The following is a 22,777-nucleotide window of genomic DNA, read 5'->3' as shown; positions in this document are numbered from 1 at the left end:
AGGGATTTTGGTGCCAAGGTGTGCAGTTTCACCAATGTTACACGTTGAACTTGGAAAGAAATTGGGACATTATGTTTACCTGTAACTTAAAAACTGTGCTTGCAGCCGGTGATAACTTTGGATGGAAGCATCTCGCACACCTTTCAGAGTGAGGGAATGCACACCATAACTGTTCAGGTGGCTGCCAGCAACACCATCTTGCAGGACACTAAGACTATAGCAGTCAAAGGTCAGTATTTGTTAACTGTGTTCCCGGAGCTGGTAACAACACATAACTGCAGTTTAATGGGAGGCAGTTAAATACTTTTTATTTAAGTCCTCCAATTTTACTGTTTTCTTTTATTTTTACCCTGTATAAGATGTAAAACAGCTCCTACTTGACTAAAATATATCACATTACTGCTGGAACCTCTAAAGAATATGTCTTCATTTAAAATGAAGTGATCCAGCAGCAAGTATCTGTAAAATGCAATGATTTATTACCAGAGAATGGGTTGGCGTAAAGCTGTGACATTTTCTAATTATCTAGAAGTGCATCTGGTACATTTAGCCAAAGGGAAGTGCGGGGGATATGAGAAAGCCTCTTCTTTTCATCAAGTGTTAACTACCTGAAACTCGACTTGAGCAAAATGACAGTTGGCACAGCTCACTGAGAATAATGCCTTCAGATGGGAGTGAATTAATGGCTGATTCTCCCCTGACTCTCCTCGACAGAATTCTTCAAATCTCTACTTTTATCTTTCTCCCCTAATCTGGACGAGTTCAACCCTGACATACCCGAGTGGAGACAGGATGTGGGGAGAGTAATTAAGAAGGCTCTGCTCCAAGTGAGTGATTTTCATTTTCTCTCTGCTTCCTTCTCTCTTCCTTCCCTTCCATCCTTCCATTTCTCCATCTTGAGATTCTTTCCATTCCATCGTTTTTTCTTTACTCCTACTTTCCGTCTCATCCTGCTATTTCTCAATTATTTCATATACCCCTTTGCGGTCCAATACTCTGGGCTCACTGGTGCAGCGAGAGAACGCCCTCGGCCACCCCGTGATTCATCATCAGACAGGTGTGAAGACGACTCTGCTTTCCTTCTCTCCCGAGACGCCTTCACGAGCGCCGATTTCTTAATTTTAAAGTCAGAAAATGAACTTCAAGCCTAGGAGACCAAGGAGTGACGATACCTGTCACTGTGGCTAATGTGTGTTTGTGTGTGCGCACTTGATCGTAGGAGGTGTGCGAGCGTGTGTGTGGGAAGCTCACCCATCACTGCTAAGTGCTACTCATCTCCCCATCCACAGCTCATGAATAGAGTGCTGCATTTTTTTGCTGTGCTCTTAGCCATCTTAACAGCGTATCGAGCATTTGGAGCTGCAGGTGGGAGCCTTTGGAGGAACGTTTAAAGTGGTTCAAGGGGAGCTCATGTGTAACCCGGATAACCCCAGAGTCAGACCTGTGTTTGCGAGCTGATTGTTTTAGCGTTCGCTGTGAATTTCGTGCCGCTTCGCTTCAAGTAATTTGCCTTAAAAGTGATTTTTAGCTTTTCTTCATCATGTTGTTTATTAGCAATAACAAGACTCCACTAAAGCAGTTAAGGCTGAACTGATATTAACGATCCTGCGGACAGACTTGTGTTATTTATTCCAACTTGACTCCCTCTTAAATAAATCACTGAAGTTATTGATGTCTTCTCAAGCTATTGAAAGCTTGTGCACTTCACTAATTACCAAAGTTAAATAGAGCTCTGTTGATGCTGGTGTTAATTCACTCATGATTAAACCATTTCAGCATGTGAGAAACGGTGTGGATGTCTGAAGTTTAGGCTCTCAGCTTTTTAGAATCTTTGAAAAGTTCATATTTCAATTTTACCTTTTTCTTGCTACTCAGTTGGATTAATTGTTCCTCCCTTTTTTCTCAGCAATCTAAAACAGTCGAATAAAGTGACCCTGTGAGCCTAAACTTCGACCTTGTTTTTGTTTTTATGTATTACTATGATGTCTGTCCCTGAGATGCAATGTCAAATAGTCACCAGTTAAAACTACAAACCCGAGGCTACAGTCCCACACACAGATACACATTCCTGTCTTAATGAGGACACACACAAGTTTTTGTTATGCTGTTTCAGTTTCAATACAAAGCAAACAGCAAAGTTAGAAATAAGAACATTTAACATCTCCACAGTGAATCTGTGGTAGAAACGGGGCTGTGTTACCTGCTCCGGCTGTTTAGTCGCAGGTCAACAGACATCAGTGTGGCTACTGCGCGATTAGCTTCATGTTAGCATGCTGCCAAACTGCTAATACTGTGTTAGCAGCAGTGGTTGCTTTTTTGGGAGAACAGTTTGTACGCTGTCTTCTTTTTCCTCCATGCAAAAACAGTAAAAGTTATGTTCATATCTTCCTTCCTCAGAAGCTGTTGACGTTTTTAATCTGGCCATGTCTGAGGCCTGCATTGAAATTGCAGCTGCAACTACAAGTGATCAGGAAGGGGCTTCCAGTAAGGAAGTTGTCCAATACTGGGAGATAAATTGTCATAAATTGCAGGGACTGACTTTTTGCACATCTATGTTCCTTCCCGTGCTCTTCGATCTCAGGATTCTGGATTTCTAAAAGTTCCTAAAGCCAGAAAAAAAGACTATTGGGGAACGTGCTTTTTCTCTTTGTGCCACATTTTTGTGGAACAACCTCCCTCAACATATTAGGCAGGCATGCTCTGTGGAGGTTTTTAAAGCTAAGCTTAAGACCCACTTGTTCACCCTATCCTATGTCCGTTAGTTTTTAAATTACTATCAGTTTTAACTTATACTGTTTTTTCTGTACTGGATGTATTTATTTTTTAATCTTTTATCTTCGAATAACTTTTCAGCACTTTGTTTGAAAGCACTTTATAAATAAAGTTATTATTATCATTATTAAGGAACTATTAATAAGCAGTAATAATGAATATTAATAGTTAGCAAAATTAATAACTAAATACAAAAATAATGTTGTTGTGGTGGTGTTTTAAACACAGAATGACAGGTATGTTGGTGAAAGATGTTGGCAATACAATTTTTTAAGTTGTCTTACATCAAATCGTCTGCTCACGGACGGCTGCCCCGACCTGAGTCTGGCTCTGGTGGAGGTCACTTCCTGTTAAAGGGAGGTTCTTCCTTTTCATTGTTGCCAAGTTCTGCCTCAGACATTGTTTAGCTTGCAGTATAAAAGCAAGTGTTGTTGTGAAGTAAAAGTACTCTGAACAGGATTTTAAACAAATTTGTGGTTTGAAAACAAATTTCTTAATTAACTAATTTTAATGTTCTGTTAAGCAGCAGTAAAGAGATGCATTGCCTCAGATTACCTTTACCTTTGAATATTATTTGTGGTTTTAACTACATGTCTTGAGAACGTCACCTTTAAGCCACTGTTGAAGAAAAACAATCAGTCCTAAGGCATGCTGATACAGTGTGATTTAGACTTGTGCAAACAGTGGAAGAAATGTGGGAGCACAAGTGGCCCGCAGGTGATTTTTTTCTCCGTTACTTCTCCCTCATTGTGAGTCATTTCAAGTGTCTGCTTCAAATGCTTTTGTCCTCCTTTACATCACAGTTACCACCTACACTTGACTGCACTGTGTTCACAGCTCAACCGCCTGTCTTTACTGTAGTCTGGGCCTACGGGTAGCTTTTATTGAGGCATGACATGCAGAATCAAAAGTCTGGATTCATAATAATAAATTGATTCAGTTTTTTTTTTTCTCAGTGAAATGGGCCATTTGTGATGTGGAGAAGGATAATTACTCTACTTTCACACCGAGAACTCTGGTGCACTCGGTTTATCACATGCTGAGTTTCAGTGCCATAGTACACATTAGAGGGCTGTGTCATCAATCATAGAACTAAGATTACAATACATAACCATGCAGTTCTTCTTGAAGTGAAATCCAAATGAAAAAGTAGAGCGACAGTTGCTATATGTGTTTTTCTTTTTTCCGTTATATTACACTAGTGTCTGAATTGCCACTTTTCATCTTTTCGTATTACGCCGTCAGACTTTCATATCAGGTACTTGTTTATGTGAAAGGGCTGTAGATCTGTTTATGTGTTTGCATCTGACACAAAGTTCATTTCCAGACAAACATATTGTCCAAGTGGTGACAGGAAGGGTTATTTTTCCTCCATTTTGTTATGGCTGAGGAGTCTTGGTGGAGACACAGGCCAGTCCACAACTGATGGCATTTCAACATAGTAAACAACTCCCAAACAATAAAATAGGAGATGAGGAAGAGAACAAATCGCAATTAAAGTCAAGGTCCATTTAACGGAGGTGCACCACTGCCGAATGTATCATGTCATGATTTTGCACTCTTCGCCTATAGGCTCATTTCATTTCCAGCGCTTCTGCTGTTCCTGAACGTGCGTTCAGCAATCAAGGTTATTTCAGTCCACTCTGTCTTTCCTTAGCCACCTCCCTTTCATATTCCCTTAACGTTTCTCTGCTCAGACTCATATAGTTTACAGTGTTCATCCTCCTCCATAGCTTCCCTCGAAGGTTAATGCAAGCTATCAAGCTATTGTCTCTTTATTGCTTCCCCAGAGGCGCTGATTTTCTTTTTTATCCATCTGAAGCGTGGTAAACCATCCACTCTGATGTGATACTCTCGTCATTTGAATCTGCTGTCAGTTGTGATGTTGACAATTAACTTACTTTCAAATGACTGGAATGCATATGAAGCTTTATGAGTGAAGAAAACCTTTGAAATATTAATAATAATGAAAGGTAGTACCATCTTCATCTCCAGAGGAGGAGTCCCACTGATGTCGGTGATCACCTGACCTTCATTTTCACAGCAACACAAGGCTTGAAATCTCAGATGTTTATCAACAAGAATGGAATTATATCTTTTGGTATTTCATTTTATTTATTATTTGTTTTTTAGGAGTATTTTTCCTCTCCCTGACCTGTGCACCTGGGATGGTCCATGGACAAACTGTAGACAATGTTGGGAAAGGATAATGTAAAGTCCATAGAGAGAAATGGCAGTCGACAGTAAATCTACATTTCTGGTTAATTATTTTTCTTTGATTACATTTCATCATATTCCTTTTTGCTTAGTTTCAACAAGAATTGGAAAAAGTTTGTATTTACTTCTTTCATATCCTTTTTAATAGATTCTGGTAAGAAAAAGCATCATCTATCCCTGAAATGGGCTCATGGTGCGACACCCAGTCAATTCCTGACTGATATGACATTGGTGGTTCCAGAAAGATGAATCCGACTGTTTATGAAAAGTTTTCTGCTTCTTCCTGAACTGCCAGCAATTTCTTTAGGTTCAGATAGATTATTAGGTCACAATTCACTTGGTTTTAATCTAGGTGCTGTCATCAGAACAAAATGTTCATTTGTTGGAACAACCTGGAGAACATACCTGGAAAAACATGTGAGCTTCCCACCAGCCAGAATTCTAGGTGTCATGCTAACATGCTAAGCTAAGAAAGAGAGGTTAACATTTAGTTGAAAGTTTTACTACAACAATGTTCATGCTTAGAGAGAAAGGCAACAGTAGTTAAAGAGTTGTTTTTATTGTTTTAATAATTCAAGGGCAACATCTGGGTGTCTGCATGTCTTAAATATTGTTTAAGCTACAAACACAAAATCATTTCCAAAACCCTGAAATGTCAGTAGAGGTTATCTGCTTTACATTTAAACTAAAGCGTTTCATGTCAAAAACTGAAAAAGAAGTGAAAGTGTAGCAAGATAATAACTTTCAGAGTCCCTCTGGAGTTTATCTTCTTCAAATAGTATTTCTTGAAATGAACTTGCAAAATATTGCATTGTGAAATCTTCATATCAAACCAAATTGAGCCGACTTCCCTGCAGCCTGTCCTCTCTGAGGATCTCACCTCTCTTCCTGTTTACCATCCCGATTTAATTTTTGTATCCGTGATGAATTTGCAGTATATCAGATGATCCTCCAGATTTTTAAACTAAGGACAGATTGCTGTGCGAGTCAACATGGTCCAAGCGCACTGATTTTTTTTTCTTTTTTTCCCCACAGGCTATTGCCTCCTTTGTCATCCCATTCACTTTATCTCTCTCTCCACTGCCTCTTCGCCATTGCAAGACACGCCCATGGCTATCATTTGTCCACTGCTTTGTTACTCAAATAGTGATTTTTCTGCTTGATAATTGATGTGCTTTGCCTTTACCTGCTACGTTGTCCACCCCAGGCCAGAGGGAAAACATAAAAACATCAAAGGCTCTAGAATGAAGAGTGATTGCCACACGGCGCTGCCCCCATTCTTGCTTGTACTGCATAAACTGTTAAAAGCTAATGGCTTGAAAAAAATAACAGAAACAGTTATTGACCCATTAAAAATGCGTTTTTGACATGGCTAGAAACTGCAGCCTCAAAGCATTTATCCAATTGTTCTCTGTAATTAATGAATACATGCTGATTGGTTAGAGGGCATTTTTGACTTGGAGGAACTGTTTAAACATCTCTGGTTACATTTAATGTAAAACAGCTGAAAACAGTGAACACTGCCCCACAAAAACTCAATTAAAACTTTGTTATCTAGAATCTTCTTTAGATACCAGAATCCTGAGTCTTACATTTACACCATCTAATAGTAGTTGTCAGCATTTCTATTAAAACGACTGCAGTCATTCTATAAACTTAACTGAGCAGAAATTGCAGAAATATCCAACTCAGATACTCTGGCATTGAACATTATGCACACTACGAACACCGTCAAGTGAAAACTCTGTTCTTTTCTGAAAAGTCATGCTTGGGAAAGTGTTTTGTGTGTCCATTTATGGGCTTGTGATAAAGGTCAACACTTTTTGTGAGTCTTTGTAGCTCTGCAGCACTATCTGTATCTCTGTCTCTCTTTCTGTGTCACTCTTGTGAAGCAGAACAGCTGTTAGGGACAATATTAGACCATGAACACGGTTATTCTGCTGTCAGTTTTCCAGAATGCTGGTGATGGTTGCCTCAAATGCTAAAGATCGCATGATGTCTGTAAACACTAATAGCAGACATGCTATTCGACTATAATATAATATAATGCTATAATGTTGAATGGCTCACACAGCCCAGACCCATCAGGGCATGGACACTGGGCCTTTGGGGATGTCAGGGTAGGTGTCTGATACCAGACACTGGCAACAATCCTTCCCTCTCCACCCGGTGGTGAAGTAGATCCGCTGTATCCTGTTGAATAATCCACAATCTTCCGCTTCCACAAAGTCAAATTGTGATTGCAGGATAAACAGGGTATTCCAGACAAAAGTTTTTCTCTGGGTCTACCCTGGGAAGACCTACCAAAGGAGGTGCTGAGGAGGTATCCTGACCAGATGCCAAATCTGGGTTTCTGTGTCACTGTAATCCTGGGAGCTGTGCTGTCTTGGGCAGTAGATAACATATCTATTTACATGGAAAACTTCACCAGAATGCAGTGGATCTGATGATTTGTTTTTGAGTGTAGCAGGGTTGCAATTGCTTACCGACTGCGGTGGTTTGGGAATGTCTTTGCCATTTGGAGGAATGAGCTTAATCTGAATGAATCTAGATGGGTAGATGGGTGTTACAGGAGAATATGGCATCAGTTTTGGCATGTCAGGACACAATTTTCTCAGCAGAGCAATGTATTGTATTGACATGCACAAAACTATTTACTTTCCCTGTCAGTGGTTTTAATGTTGTTCCGATTCAATTCAGTTTTATTTACACAGCGCCAAATCACAACAACAGTCGCCTCAAGGAGCTTTATATTGTAAGGAAGACCCTACAATAATAGATACAGAGAAACCCAACAATCATATGACCCCCTATGAGCAAGCACTTTGGCAACAGTGGGAAGGAAAAACTCCCTTTTAACAGGAAGAAACCGACAGAACCAGGCTCAGGGAGGGGCGGGGCCTAAAGACATGCTGTTTACGGACTGAGATGCCTCTTTATTTGTTTAGTGTTTTTGAACTATGATGGGTTTAGAAAAATATAAATGGACTGGTAATTATAGAGTGCTTTCCTACTCAGGTGATGAGTCAAAGGGCTTTTTGAGTTGTCAGCGTAAAATAACCATTGCTGTAGTTTTCCCTCACCACCATATTAGCTTAAAACATTATACAGAGCAATTTAATGTCTGACTGACACAAACTGTAAGGGAAGAGTCAAAAGTGATATAATGGCACAAATGGTTACAAAAACAGTTTGAAGATGATCGACATCTAAACGCTTGTTAACTCTCAACCTTACGATCTGAACAAATACAACCAGTTAATTTGAGCAGAAACTCACAGGCAGGTAATTATATCTTAGTGGGAGACTAAACACGTAATTAAGTTCCATCTTAAGACTGCAAAGGAATCTTCCGATGGGTCATTACACTCAATCCTACAGTTTCTGACAATAGACATAAATGTGCAATATGTAGTGTTTCAGTGTAAAGTCAGATGAGTTTTCTTGTAATGAAACTGTTCAGCAGATAAAATGTCTTTGTGTTATCTTACAGTGTGTAGTCATTCTGAGCTGCTTGGTAACTGCTACTCTTTGTAATCTAGCTGCTTTTGTCCCAGCGGGAGCGAATGCAGCAATCACACACCAAATGAAGCTAGCATTGTCTCACCTTCAACCCAAGACACATCTTCTTGAGTCTATAGCCATTTTCACACTGCAGTCGTGACATTAGACATTACCCAGTGAGGACAAATATTCAACACAGTTAAATCTGAAATGTAATGGTCTTCATGATCTCCAATACTGTCTGACGGTTAATTGTGCCAATTTCGCCAGGTTAGTGAATTCACAGTGAGTCAGCGTGCTCTGCATCCTCTGCCTAAACTGAGTAGTTACATCAGTGCGAATACACGTGACAAAGACTAACTCCTATTGCATACTCAACAACTTCGGACAACGTTACAACCAAACTTGAGCTGAATTTTTCACTGGTGACAGACTTTGTTACTTGATGGGAAATGATGGAAAACTCTAAAGGCTTCCAAACATTGTGGCAGATTAAAACTGTGAGGGTGGTAGAGGGTGTAGAGCAGAACAAAGGGTTCATCCAGCAGGAGTACACTTAAGAAAGATCCCAGTTCACATCTGCTGAGTTCACATTTCCCTGTTGAGGCTCCACAGCTGCAGCGCCTTAACAGGGACTGCACTGTTATGATGGAGTTTGCATACAAAGTGATGACACAGTTGGTGCCTCTGGCTATCTTTTCTCTTCATGCATAGAATATTCTGTATATTGTTAATTATATATAAATTTTCTGTAACCCTGTCTCTCAAAATGACAGACAGCCTGCATTTTGAACCAGTTTCTCCCAAAGTGTCCAACATTTTCATGTGAAAACAGTTTATGTCCATCTATTCTCATGTAAATCTTAGTCACTTCTCAAAGCTGCTTCATAATGGCTTTTAAACATACTCCACCCAAATATTCACTGCGATCTTTAACCTGTTTCGCTTCTGGCTCGTCTCATATGGCCACTTGGTCAAAATCCCCCAGCACGACATTTGTATGCACTGTTTCAAAGTGAACGGTGAATATTGTGAATAGTGAGTGAAACTAACCGTAACACTAACCCAGCAGTTAAAAGCTCCTCGTTGACAGTCTTGTGATTTACGACACTGCTTCATGCTTTCAGGATTGCATCTAATGCTGCGGCTCTCTTAGATACAGCAGAGGACACTTTGTGTGTATCCCCGAGACTCCGGAAGCTTTAACAAAACTATTGCGTTTGAAGTCCCGTCAATGACTTTAAGCCTTATGATGCCATAAAGCTTTTGCTATTTTCACAGTATCACACAGTGATATAAAAACATTTCTATCTTGTGACAGGTGGCCGAATTCCCAGAGGAGCAGCTCCTGGTAGCGGTGTTCCCCGGAGTGCCAACAGCTGCTGAGCTCTTCCTGTTGCCTTATAAGAACCAATCAGAGGGCAAGAAAAAGAGTGAGGAAGCTCTGGAGCGGGTATGGGTGTCTCTAAGTGAAATTCACGAGGAGTTCAAATTCCTCCAACTTGATTATTGTGCCTACAAAACGGTGCCTTGTTGTGTACTTTAACAGGCTTCTGACACAATTGTAAGTGCACTGAACCAAAACCTGGTGGAGTTCGAGCTGAAGCCCGGTGTGAGGGTGATCGTTTACAACACACAGTTAACACTGGGTAAGAAACATTTGCTGTCATTGCTTTTAATTTTGCCATCAAGTCATCATCTATAATATTAACTTCTGGGGGTAATGTAATTATGGCCTGCATGTTCCATTTTTCATTTTCATGTGCAGAGAAACAGAAGTGTAATAACTGTGTTTTGACAACAAGAATTTTTCTTTGGTCCACCAATTAAAATTCCTGTCAGACCTCGTCTATCCCAGGCGAAAGAACACAGATGAGGATGGGAGGGGTTCGGTTTTAAGTGGAGCTCCTTGAGAAGAGGGATCTTTTATGCCTGCCATCAAAAGCTGAACATCTGTTCTATTTCTTTTACAGCCATCCAACCACAAAATGAGTGTTACACTGAGTATAATTATGTTGATTATTTAGTCCTTGAGAAAGAACACTGTACAATTTCAGGGCAGACTTTGGAATCATTCAAGAAGTCATCAGCAGTGTTTTGCGGGAAGGCTGGTTGACATTAGAGACCCTCAAATGCTCTCGTGTCAAATCAGCTCTGATTCACGGAGACACAGTAATTGTAAATAACATGGCTAGACTGGAAACCTCTACTTTTTTATTGGTTTGGAGCTCGGTACTGCTCAGCAGCTCCTGTGTCCCGCTGCTGGACAGGTCTTACCTTATATTCACTGCTTGGCTGGTTTCATTAGGTGCACAGTCTCTGGAGGCACACAGCCATGAGTTGTCTGCAGCTCAAAGCGATGGGTATTAACAGCCTGGCATGTAGTGCTCTGTGACGTTTTGTGGTGTGCTGCACTCTAATGACATTGAAGGTGTACCCAGCTGGATCCCTCTTTATATTTCACCTCCCAAGAAAAGGTCTAAAAAGCCTTCAAGCTGCTTGAGAAAGGTCATCGGCATGCGCGCCTCCATCTCTTAGCTGAGGGCTCACGTAGCGCTAAACCCGTCACAGAAAAGCATCAGGCTTTTTCTTCAGCGACGGACATTAATGCACTCTTCAAAATAATGGGAGAAATTTAGGGTTTGTGCCTTATGAGCGAAACCGTGACATTAATCACACTGAACACTTGTTTGGTTCGGTACTTTTTTGAATGAATGTTGGCGCATTTAACTGTTTTACATTCACCTGAAATCTTTGGATTTCCTGCTACTGTCAGTTTGTTTTGCCCATCAGCAGAAAGTGTAATTTCACGCTACAACACCTTACAGTGTTTCATATCTTAAAGATAAAAATATAATCTGGGGAGTCATTATTGTTCTGGATATACAGTATACTACAGTGTACGGGGTACAAGTATAAAGAAAATACGTTTTTGACCCTTTAACATCTAACAGGTCACAGGCAACACGCAGAGCATCTGCCCTTTTTATAGAATTTACACATATTTGGAACATCTGACCCAAAGGTTTCTATCAGAAATGATGTTGTGGAAAAATGTGTTATTGTAAGGTAACATCTTCCAGGTCTGATATGTAGCCCAGCCCTAACCCCGGTGACCTGCAGGATTTTTAAAGGTTCGCTTCATTCAAACTAGAAGCAGAGAAAAAGATAAATCAATAATGGATGTGACTACTCTTTGCTTTTGAAGAGGTGCCTGTTTTCTTTGTTGCACATACTTTTTCAAGGTACTCTCCCTGTAGGTGCTACCACAGTGCCAGGAGCTATTTCAGGTGTATCTGTTTTCAGAAGTGAGTCTCGTTCATTTTTTCCATTCTGACAAAACTTTGCATTGTCACTCATGCAGAATGAAGTCACTGTAGTATTTTTGGAAACCCAGAAAATCTCGCTGTAACAGCCAACCAATAGCTAGAATCTAGCATTATATCCTCCCGAGAACCAGACCATTCATTTATGTCCTCTGAAATGGACATTTGTTTTTGCTCTATATCTTTTGACTAAGTCCTGATGCACTGAATAGAGGAAATCCTGGACTTTCCATTGGTATCTCATGTGTCTGGGTGTTATCACCAGGAAGAGGCAGGAAATAAAAAAAAAGTTCAATGGGAAGATTCTTTTCTTCCTCTGTTCTCAGGAAGATATACACACATTATAATACATTCCCCGGAGGTCCTGTGATCTTTCCTACTTTATGGACTTCCATCCATTTCAGGAGTGAGTGAAACCTGCAGGCTTTAAAAGGCTTCCAGTTGCATAGAAGTGAGGATGCACATTTCTATAAAGACCAGTTCCTTGATTAAAGTCACAATAAGTACAACGTGGAATCCATTTTATTAATTATAGCTATTAATACTCGTACCCATAATTGTCTATTAATTACAGTCAATTATAATTGGAGAATAACCCAGGATATCCTCACTGGTCATCAGGCAATGAGCGAGCAGTATCTCCTGGCGTTCGATCCACCTCCATTGTTTCTGCCTCTGTATGTCAAAGTGGGCTTTTACAGCTTGAGCTGCCCACGGACTGCCATGATAAGTTTGTCGTCCACTCCTGATTGTCCCTGACATCAGGACAAGTCAGTCTCAGGGAGAATCTCAGCCGCTAGTCTTTATGGCACAAAGTAAAGTACTTTTTTTTCTACAACAGTTGAAATATTTTTAACTCAGCTGGATGTGCAGTCACCTCAGTTTGTGGGGCCTTTGTAGGTAAACACACATTAGAGCTCCGATCAGCATGAAACTGTATCGTTTCCATCAAGTGTTTGTCAGTTATGGACTTGGATGAGAAATTTGAAGGTGCAGCCATAAGAACAGCACAAACTTAACTATAACTTCTGAGTTTGAATTCTAGGGTCTGAAGAAAACGAAGCACTTCTTCTTCCTGTCTTATTAAGATAACATGTAGTTGTGGTGGGGAAAATAGCAGCAATAACAACATATAACAGCAAATAAAATGAATAACTCCACTTTCAACACCTCTGACGTAACCTCCCAGGTCAGAGATTTAGTTAGCCATCGTTAGCCAGAGCTCATGTGTACTGTATTCTTTTTAGCTGTTCCTCCACATGGAGGAAAAATAGTTTAAAAAAAGTGAATTCTTGCTGATATGTTGACTGCCAGTTCCAATTATTTAAAGATCTTATACTTAGAGTTTAATAAAAAAAAATATTGCTAATACAGGAAATGAGGAAAACGCTTTTGACTGAGCTGAACTTTCAAACTTTGAAACCTCAGAAGTTCTTTACTTTTTCAAATCTGGCGTCTTTATGATGAAACTGCTCAAGATGTTGATAAACTGAGATCATTTATGCATTCATACGAACATTTGTTCTTGTTTTAGCATTAGCATTTAGCCACATCTGGTTGACTTGTAATATAAATCTAACTGTACTTTTGTCTGTTGTTGGTTTTAATGAATCAAATTTCTATTTTTATTTCTATTCTGTCTCATTTGTCAACTGTTGATTAACGTTATGTTGTTTTTATTTTGACTGTCTAATGTCATCTCTGTGCACCTTCCTGCTCCCACAGCACCTTTAGTGGACTCGAGCCCCAGACACAGCAGCTCAGCGATGCTTATGCTCCTGTCAGTTGTGTTTCTTGGCCTTGCGGTGTTTCTCATCTACAAATTCAAGAGGTGCAAATCTTTCTGATTTCTTCCACCTGCTGTAGGGCCCCACTATATAGCTATTACTCTGTTCTTCATTATTGATGATAGCAGATGAGCCCTGTCTAGACCAATCTATTATAGTCATATTTGGTATTTTCAGTTGATAGATCACTCTGGAGTTGTCACTCATACTTGTGAGATTCCAGTGCATGAGGTGTGTGCAGCAATCAGTCACAAAATTCAGGGAAAACGAGCAGTAAATGGTTTAATATGCAGCTTCTCTGCCTTGGATCTTATTTGCTGAATAAATTATTCATACTCAAAATTATTCTTTTGAAAAGTCTGAGGGAAATGGAAAAGCTGTCATTAATTATGGATATGAAGTTTTTCCCATTAGTCTAAAGAGGATGCATTTTTCAAGAAATCTTACAGTTGACAAAAACAGAGCAATTAATAACCCAAATGTATAGTAATTGCAAATAAATTGGATAATGTCTAAATAAAGATCTATATTAGGCGGTATAAATGCAGATGAGAAAAGAAACCAGTGTTACTGTAATTTGTCTATAAATTAGGCACTCGAGTGTAATTACAGTCAAGGCAAGTTTACAGTTTGTCAGCACCAGGAAACAGAATCATCTTTGAAAAAGTAGCTCAGTGCAACAGTCTGTCAGACTTCTTAAAAACCCACATTTTTAACTCGAAAGAAAAATAATTTTCATTTTTCTAAAAAATGTTGATCCTGCCAAAACATCACAGCTGGAAGCAGTGAGACAACAGAGCAGGCAGTTCACATTTAGCACAGACGGTTCAAACTCATTCATCCCAAAGCTTACTCTGTGCAAAAGAGTCAATAAAGACAAACTGGATAATCAAACCAGTTATAATTATATTAAAGGTGTGCCCATTGATTCATATTATATAAGAAAAAACTACCTTTGAAGATGTCAGCTGTCAGTGAACTTCAAAGCTACAGGGAATGAAATAACCAGCAAAAATATATAGCATCGAAATATTGATTATTTAAAGGTTAACCAAAACCAGGACCAGAGTTGTTTTCTCCTTTGATCTGATGAATTCTGTAGTTACACATGTTATAGTTATGCTGACCTTTATTTGCCTCACCTGCTGAAGTTAACTGGCCTGAGAGAGAAAAGAAACCCTGCAAGGAAGCAAGTAATAAAGATCAGGACAAACTCGGTGAGAGCAGCTTGATGTGTAGAGTCTGATGAAGATAGTCAGGCAGGCAGAGATGGAGATGAGGCTGCCAAATCAAATAATTTATTCATAAAGTCGTGTTCTCGGTTGTAATTTACTAATGAATGTAAACTTGGGACTGCGGTTACATAGCCTTAGAAACACAACAACCCCACTGTGTGCATGCACAAACACCGCACCTGCACGTGAGATGGTTATCTAACATTTGCTGATCTTGTTTTCTGTAAATCCTCAGAAAAATACCTTGGATCAACATATATGCTGAGGTTAACCAGGAGAAAGAGCAAGAGATGATCGGCTCGGTCGGCCAAGGCGACAGCACGCCGAAAATTACTCTGAGTGAGTTCTCCACATCCAAAGAACTCATGGAGAAGGAGCTGGATGCCAGGGTCAAAAGTAAGTACCTGCTGAGAGTAGGGACAGGCATTTCAAGCAAATACACTTCAATATTTTTTTGGGTTCTAGACGCTTTGCTGCCACCTTAAGTAGTAGTCATGGTGTTGGTGGGTTACTCTATTCACCTGCTGTAGAAATAAGAGAAAATCCATGAACAGGAAATGGCCACATAGATGATTTAACTAACTCACACTTTAAAGGCATGTAGATATCCAGAGACAAATAGAAGGCATCCATATACATATGAATGTATGCGATGCACTATATACTGCATAATCTCATCTGTGTGAATATCAGCACTATGTGTCTTTGCGACGAATCAAGTCATGATTAAGACATTTTCAAAAATATAATACATGGAGCACAATGCAATCTGGATCTCAGTGACCTTGTCGTGGTCCAGCAAGGTCTGTGTCACTGCTACATTGTATTTTAGGACATTTAAAACATGCACTGTCCACTGTTTGGAAACTCGGATATTCCCTATACCGAGGTTTCAGACATGCCAAAACTTGCCAGGGCATGTAAAGATGGAATTTCAGGGACAAACTTTCTTTGTCGATGGCTTTATAGCAAAAGTCAACATGATAATGTGTAGGATAACTGTGCGTAGAATCACCTCCTGGGGCTAATTTACATACTGAATCTGAATCGTCTTTTAAACAGAAATCCAGCAAATGAATCTCCTTTTTACCATTTTTGAATTATTCACAGAGGAGGAAATCCTTAGAGTAGACAAAGCCCGTGAAAGGGTTTTAGAGGGTAAGGAAAGATTCCAGTGACACCCACAGTACTGGGAATAATGACTAAATAATAAAACCAACATGTTTAGCATGTGGCTGCAGGACTTCATCAAACACAGAGGGAGTGGCCTAATCATTCCTCATTCAGTCACAGTTTGACTTCAATTTAAAAAGAGACATTCATTCATTCATATTTCATTACATGATAAAAAACAATAGGTTTGATAAGCTAATTGCTGCCCACTCTGACTGTATTTAACAGAGTGGATTTTCTATTGTTACCAGTAGAAATGTACCACTTCTGGCAGCTGCAGACCCAGGATTGATTTGGCTCTGAGATAGTTTAAAAGACAGATTAAGTTCCTGCACTTTCACAGTTCTGGAGAGCTGACTGCTTCTGACCTGTGTGTTGAAATTCAGAGGAGCTGTCGAGAATGGAAACTCACACATTAGTGAAACCCTCAAGCAGCGAGGCCGTGAGTGTGCTGCTTCATTTCAGCAGAATATTTTTATCCAGGTCAATGTCTGATTGTTACTTTTTTTTTCTTTTTACATATGATCTGTATTCCTGCACGAGAGTACTTTCAGTTTCTCCATAACTCATGTAGCACCTCGAGTCAGTGGACGGGGACGCACAGTAAAGTGTAACAAAACAACAATAAGTGTAAGAATAAGAGTTAAACAACATATTTACGAAACACTAATCAAATTACTACCATCTGATTCCACGTTTGAAGCAACAATGGTACATTGTTGTTTTTCTCTTAAATTAAAGGTACCATGTGGCTGCCGATGGGCCTGATATCCACTTACAAGAACATTATACTGCCACTGTTTTATCGAAATTTAAAGCAGATGTCCTCCTATGTGGATCTCATTTCTCTCAGAAACGAAACTCAGGTAAAAAAGAAAAAAGAAAATCATGTAATTCTTTGTTTTTACATTCATCAGGTCCCAATCAGCCCAAATAGCAAAGAGAAATTAAAAATGCATGCATTCATGAAAGAGTTCGGGTCTTAGGAGGTCAAATTCGAGCAGGTGCTCAGCACTACATGCATTTAGTGCAACAGAAAGTGTATCAAATCATCCCTGCCTGCCATCACAGGACAAGGATATTTAACCTCCTAGGACCTGTCGTCCACATATGTGGGCATCACATTTTGGGTTATTTAGACCAAAATACTCAATTTTGCTCTACATGGGCCTGATATCCACTTACGAGGACATTATACTGCCACTGTTCTATCAAACTTTTAAATGAATATCCTCATATATGGCTCTTAGTTTTCTTAAAAACAAAAATAAGGTTAAAAAAAAATCTGGTAATTCTTTGTTTTTACATTCATCAGGCCCCAATATGCCCAAATATCAAAGAGAAATTAAAAATGCTGCTGTGGAAGAGTTCGGGTCTTAGGAGGTTAACGAAATGTATTTCACAACGAATAAACGCTGCTTTTTATTTGCACATTTCTGCAGACGTCCTTGAAGTTGCTGATTGATTTGTGCTATATGCCAGAGTAAATTAACAGCTATTCTTGTGTTTCTCACGTAAATGGCCTGTATTTGTATAGCGCTTTTACTAGTCCCTAAGGACCCAAAAGCACTTCACACATCCAGTCATCCACCCATTCACACACAGGTGATGGCAGCTATGCCACAGCCAGTGGCACCACCAGTAGGCAACAGGTGAAGTGTCTTGCCCAAGAACACAACAACCGAGACTGTTCAAGCCGGGGCTCGAACCGGCAACCTTCCAATTACAAGGCGAACTCCTAACTCTTGAGCCACGATCGCCCAACACAAATGGGGTAGACGTCCAGACTTTCAATATTTGGTGCTAAACTTCCTCACCGAGCACGTTCCAATTAATTGGACCAAACATATCATAACAAAAGCTGGCATATTTTTCATAATGGGTCAATTTCAAATTCCAACGCGTCTTAATAGCTTCAGAGCCTTTGAATGGAAATTAAGTACAAGGAGTCAATGTCAAAGAAGCTATTTGTTTTATAGTCATTAAAGCTCTGAATTAACTGTCTTTGTTCTTGGCTTTTTTCCCCCTCTTTCATTTCCTTTATTTATACTCAGGGGGAGTCGGAAATGCCTGCGAGAGCACAAGGGAGATTCCAAACTGTACTAGTGTGTAAAACTGGTGGAGCAGCGCTTCATGTACAGAGCAAAGTATTTCAGTGTCGGGGTTTTTTTTTGTTTTGTAATTCTCAACACAACTGATGTTAATAGTTTTCTAAGGGACCTCATTTATACAGACTTGCATGGATGTCTCATTCAACAACATCCATGCAGTTAATGTCAATTTACTCAATGAGATCATTGTAATTACTGACAAAACTTATTCAGTTTTGTGGATGTATAAGCTACATAGCAGCATTCATTTGCAAAGTGAAATATCTTTCGTGGAAATCTATCAAAAGTTATGTACATTTCTTAAGGCGTTTGCTTTGAAAATCATTTCTGCCTATATATAGACTATAATGTCGGAGTCTTCAATCAAACAGGGAATATTATTGAAATGTACAATACTGTCATCTGTTCTGTTAAATGTATATATTATTACTTTCTACATGCTCGTAGTCTGAGTACCATGGCGGCAACAGAAAATCTGACGATGGTCTTTTTTTCTGAAAGTGTGTTTAAAAAGTCAAACATTACTTAAAGAAACCGATTTCCTTTGCTAAGGTCCTTAACTTGTGCATGTTCTTTCTGAGGACACAATTTCTGTGTTGTAGATAAGCAGGTGTTGTAAATAGTTATTTTCTAATCATGTGTCAAAAGACCCCAGTTGATTCTGCTGATTCTGTTTTGCTCTCATTTTCTTCAGAAAGGATTTATCTGTTAATGCAGGTAGAGCTGCATCGGCATAGTGCAGATGTCCCTCATGTTCTCTGAAAATAAAGTTAAAAGGATCATCCTCAACAGGATCATTTTCAGGATATTTGCATTTTCAGTACAGATATACAATAGACTGTCATTAAACTCTCTGAACCAAACATTTGCAACCAGAGCCCGACTCATTTGTTGGTCGGCCAATGCTGGCTATTTATCGATCTATCGATATTGGCATTTACAACAGCCGATAAATGAAGTTTAAAAGCTACGAAACAAGAGAAACATCCTTCAGACGTGCTGTTGTTATGACGTTTGTCCACCAGAGGGCACTCTGCAGGTTCCCTGCTGGGAACCACAAACACAATAACCAGCTGGTCTGAGCAAAGTCGGGCAGAGTGTGAGCTCGTAAATAACTACAAATGTCAGGGAAATCTGTATATCCCATGTTTGAATCACCAAACATCTGTAGCAGTATTGGCCTTAAACGTCCCATTACAGTCCGGTTCTATTTGCAAGTGAGTCTGTGGCTCTCACTGTTCAGATTTGGCTTCGATACTAATGTTGAATCACTTTGGAAAAAAATGTATCTATTGTGGTGACCAGTGATCAAATTCACAATTTCAACTCATTGGGGAAAAACATGGTGTTTATTTTAAGTAGGCTTACAGTTGGGTTGTGGTTTCTGCTTCTTCTTTGGTTTGTGGCAGTTTCCAATGGAGCTCATGCCAATATTATTATTTGTAATGTCCTGCAATTCTTTTCAGTCATGGTGGTGCTGGCCGCTCATCTGGCCAATCCACCTCATTGGTCCAGATTCAACAGTAATAGGATGTATTGTTCTAAAACAGTTATGGTGCCTAGTGGGTAACTTCATACGACAAGTCCTTGATTTATCCACTAACACCACCGAGTGGTTGACATGGGTTTAATTCAGGACTGGTTATGATAAAATACTAGGAATGAATGGTGTTATATATTTCAAATTGTGTCTTCATTCTCTTCAAAGGACTGCTGTGTGAAGTCTTGTTTTTTTGTACCTTGCCAGAGCAGCATAATCAACATGGTGATGCCAACTAATGATGACAAAACATATATGGTGGTAATAAGTAGTTTAATTAAGTCAATGAAATTTTCTCTGCCTAAACTCTTCAGCCTGAACTACTTTTTAAGATTTCATTCTCAAAAACCAAGTCCATCTTCAGTCAGTAACAGTTCCACTACTGTAAGGCCAAAGTGAAGACGTTTGGGCTTTTTTGGACATGAGAACTTTGAGATACAGGAAACCTGTCTGTGCACATAACCAGACCAGAGTAAGACTGGTGAACTGGAAAATTTGCTTGTAAATTAAATTAGCCTTATAGCAATGAGTCGCATCGATGTTATTGAACTTGTTAAAAGAAAGTTCTGAACTGCAAATCTGATGCAGCACGATTGAAGTGAAAGAGTCCTACATTCATTTTAATCACAGTAACTCGATGCAGTCCAGGACACACCTGGGCCTCCAAGATGGTTTCAAGTAATGTGTACAATGTGAAAAGGTAAATCACTTATTAGCTCACAGTTTTTGGATTCCAATATCATGTTCTCCCATTATTTTCAGTTGTCATAGCTTCAACTTCACATATTTTTTTCCATGTATGCTATCAAACCCAACTTTAAGCCTACAAAGTGCTTTTGCTGTTCATTAGGATTAGATAAGCTGATGAGTCCATGTTCTACAGAGTGTGTTACCAGCATCTTTGGTGCTCATTGTGGCACAATTTTTACACCACTCAAAATGTGCAACTACTGCTATTCTAACAATGTGACAAAACCAGAACATTGTCTTCAACTGTGCCTGGAACAGTATGTATTTATTTAATGAATCCACAGTGTACAAACAGAGCTCCCCTGGCTGCCATTAGCCTCCATTCACAAACCAACGCTCCAGTCTCTGCTTTGCATCTAGTTTGAAATGAGTGAACACCGTCCTCCCAGCATGCAACTTCCCCCAGCTCTGCATTCTCCAGGCCTGCAAAAGCCAAGTGGCCTCGACTTGACTCCCGTTGCTCTCCCAGTATCCAGCATTGTTGATAATGAGAGAAAGCTGGACAGCTCAGGGGAGGGTGCCACATGCAGAGGTTTCCTGCAGTGCTCAGCTCAAGCAAACAGCAGTTCCAGGAGAAGCGAAAGGCTGCAAAAAGATATAGGCTGTCACATCACATATGCATTACCTGCAACAGAGTGCTCTCATCTCAAACCAAACAGCCAAGCCAAGCCTTGTTAATACAGACAGAACACACATTGAACAAAGATTGTTCTAGAGCTTTGTTGTATTCAACACATGCCATAAGCAAAGGATTGTTTGCTTGGCTGGATTTTGTTTGGGTAAAGGCTTTGATGGTGGCACTTTGTTCTGATTCTTATTAGAAAAGCAGAATTAGGGGGGACAGAAAAAGAAATCAAAAAGTTTCTCCATCCTTAACTACACATGGATATTGTCTTTGTTTTCTGTTGTTTTTCTCTCTCTTGGACCCTTTGAAATTGTGAAGAATGTACAATGAACATAGTACACTGGCTGTCCATAAAAGTTTGCAAAGAACAAATGCTTCAAAATGTGGTGCTTTATCTGCACCAGCACATTGGAAGTGCCACTAGTAAAAGAAAGGACTTTGATCACTGGAAACTTCTGTCTCATCTGATATCTTAAATGCCACATTATACCGTAAGCACCAGACAAATCCATACTTGAACCATAAAAGAGATTCTTTGCATTTGTGATTTTTCAGAAGGCAAAAGCATTGTAATGTTCTTCAGTGCACAAAAATCTACAATGCATGCATCATCAGTAATGTTCTGTTTCATCTTGATTTCGATATTTCTACGGTAAAGAAACTGTCATTTTGAAATTGTTTCAAATAAATGTATTTTTGTACATCAGTGCGTTCATTCTCTGGATGATGAATTTCTTGTGAACCCAAGGGTGCAAAGAAAATGATGTTCACTGAGCATTACACTGTTTGCCTGATGACTCAACCAACCTCCAGTGCAGAAGCACAAAGCGAGGTCGGAAAAGCACCAGCAGTGTTGTCGGCCTTGTGTCTGGCCTGCAACCGCGGTCAGTGTCACCAAACCGTCACGGCACGGTGTCAGCTCTCACAGTCTGTCCAACTAATGGAATAAACACACTGCTACAGTGAGGAAAAATGCACAGAGAGAACAGCTCGAGCACATTGTTTGCAGTAATAAAAAAGATGGATGCAATGAAAAACACTTTAAATGTAATCAGGTTTTACTGCATGCCTCTATTGCATATGTAGATGTGCAACAGTGGCTGAACAAACTCCAAAAAGCTAAGCCAGTGAGCCAAAGTAGAACTGCTGGAAGTCCAAATATTTAACAGAACCCCTAAAACCTGAGAATCACGTTGATGAACTTCGTAAAATGCTTTGACAGATGAAATAGTGTGATGAATGTGCCATTAGATTCCAAAAGCAAAATATTTTTGGTTCATAGGGCTTCTTTTTTATTTACCCCTAACACGGGAAGTTCATTTTAATTCTGCATTGTCACTGACAATCAAAACAGGAAGTCACATGGCCCGTTTGCTACATGATTGGAAATAAAACAGAAACCAAACATAAGAAACTTGCAAAACATTTTATTGAACTTTTATTTTACCTTTGCTTATGTTCCCATCGTCCATTAAACCCCACCAGACCTTCTAACCATAGCTTTAGCTCTCACCGAGGTCTGGACCTGTATCAAGATAATGAAAATTGGCACAAATCAATATGTGACACTCTATATGGGAATTCTAAGGGAAGTCACAGCCCACACTACGGTGCCTCTCTGTGGGTTGTTTTTAGGTTTTTTAAAAACAACCCACAGAACCAAGCTCAGTTAAAATCCTGAGCCTGGTTCTGCTGGAGGTTTCTTCCTGTTAAAAGGGAGTTTTTCCTTCCCACTGT

General features: G+C 39.6%; 1 protein-coding gene across 1 annotated transcript in view; it reads left to right on the top strand.

Annotated features, from left to right (window-relative positions):
• The window catches only part of sorcs3a (sortilin related VPS10 domain containing receptor 3a), a 251,886-nt gene extending 230,186 nt beyond the window's left edge, over positions 1–21,700 (top strand). The window contains exons 21-27 of the mRNA XM_005750127.1: positions 106–229; positions 715–827; positions 9,815–9,946; positions 10,043–10,142; positions 13,545–13,650; positions 15,077–15,237; positions 18,069–21,700. Coding sequence (XP_005750184.1) covers positions 106–229; positions 715–827; positions 9,815–9,946; positions 10,043–10,142; positions 13,545–13,650; positions 15,077–15,237; positions 18,069–18,127 — 795 coding nt within the window. The 3' untranslated portion in view covers positions 18,128–21,700. The remainder of the gene's footprint in view (positions 1–105; positions 230–714; positions 828–9,814; positions 9,947–10,042; positions 10,143–13,544; positions 13,651–15,076; positions 15,238–18,068) is intronic.
• The last annotated feature ends 1,077 nt before the right edge of the window (positions 21,701–22,777 follow it).

Source organism: Pundamilia nyererei, unplaced genomic scaffold (genome assembly GCF_000239375.1).
Source record: "Pundamilia nyererei isolate P.nyererei 1_Seehausen unplaced genomic scaffold, PunNye1.0 scaffold00263, whole genome shotgun sequence".
Taxonomy (NCBI): Eukaryota; Metazoa; Chordata; class Actinopteri; order Cichliformes; family Cichlidae; genus Pundamilia; species Pundamilia nyererei.
Note: the sequence above shows the minus strand (reverse complement) of the source record. Positions and strands in the feature narration are given on the sequence as shown.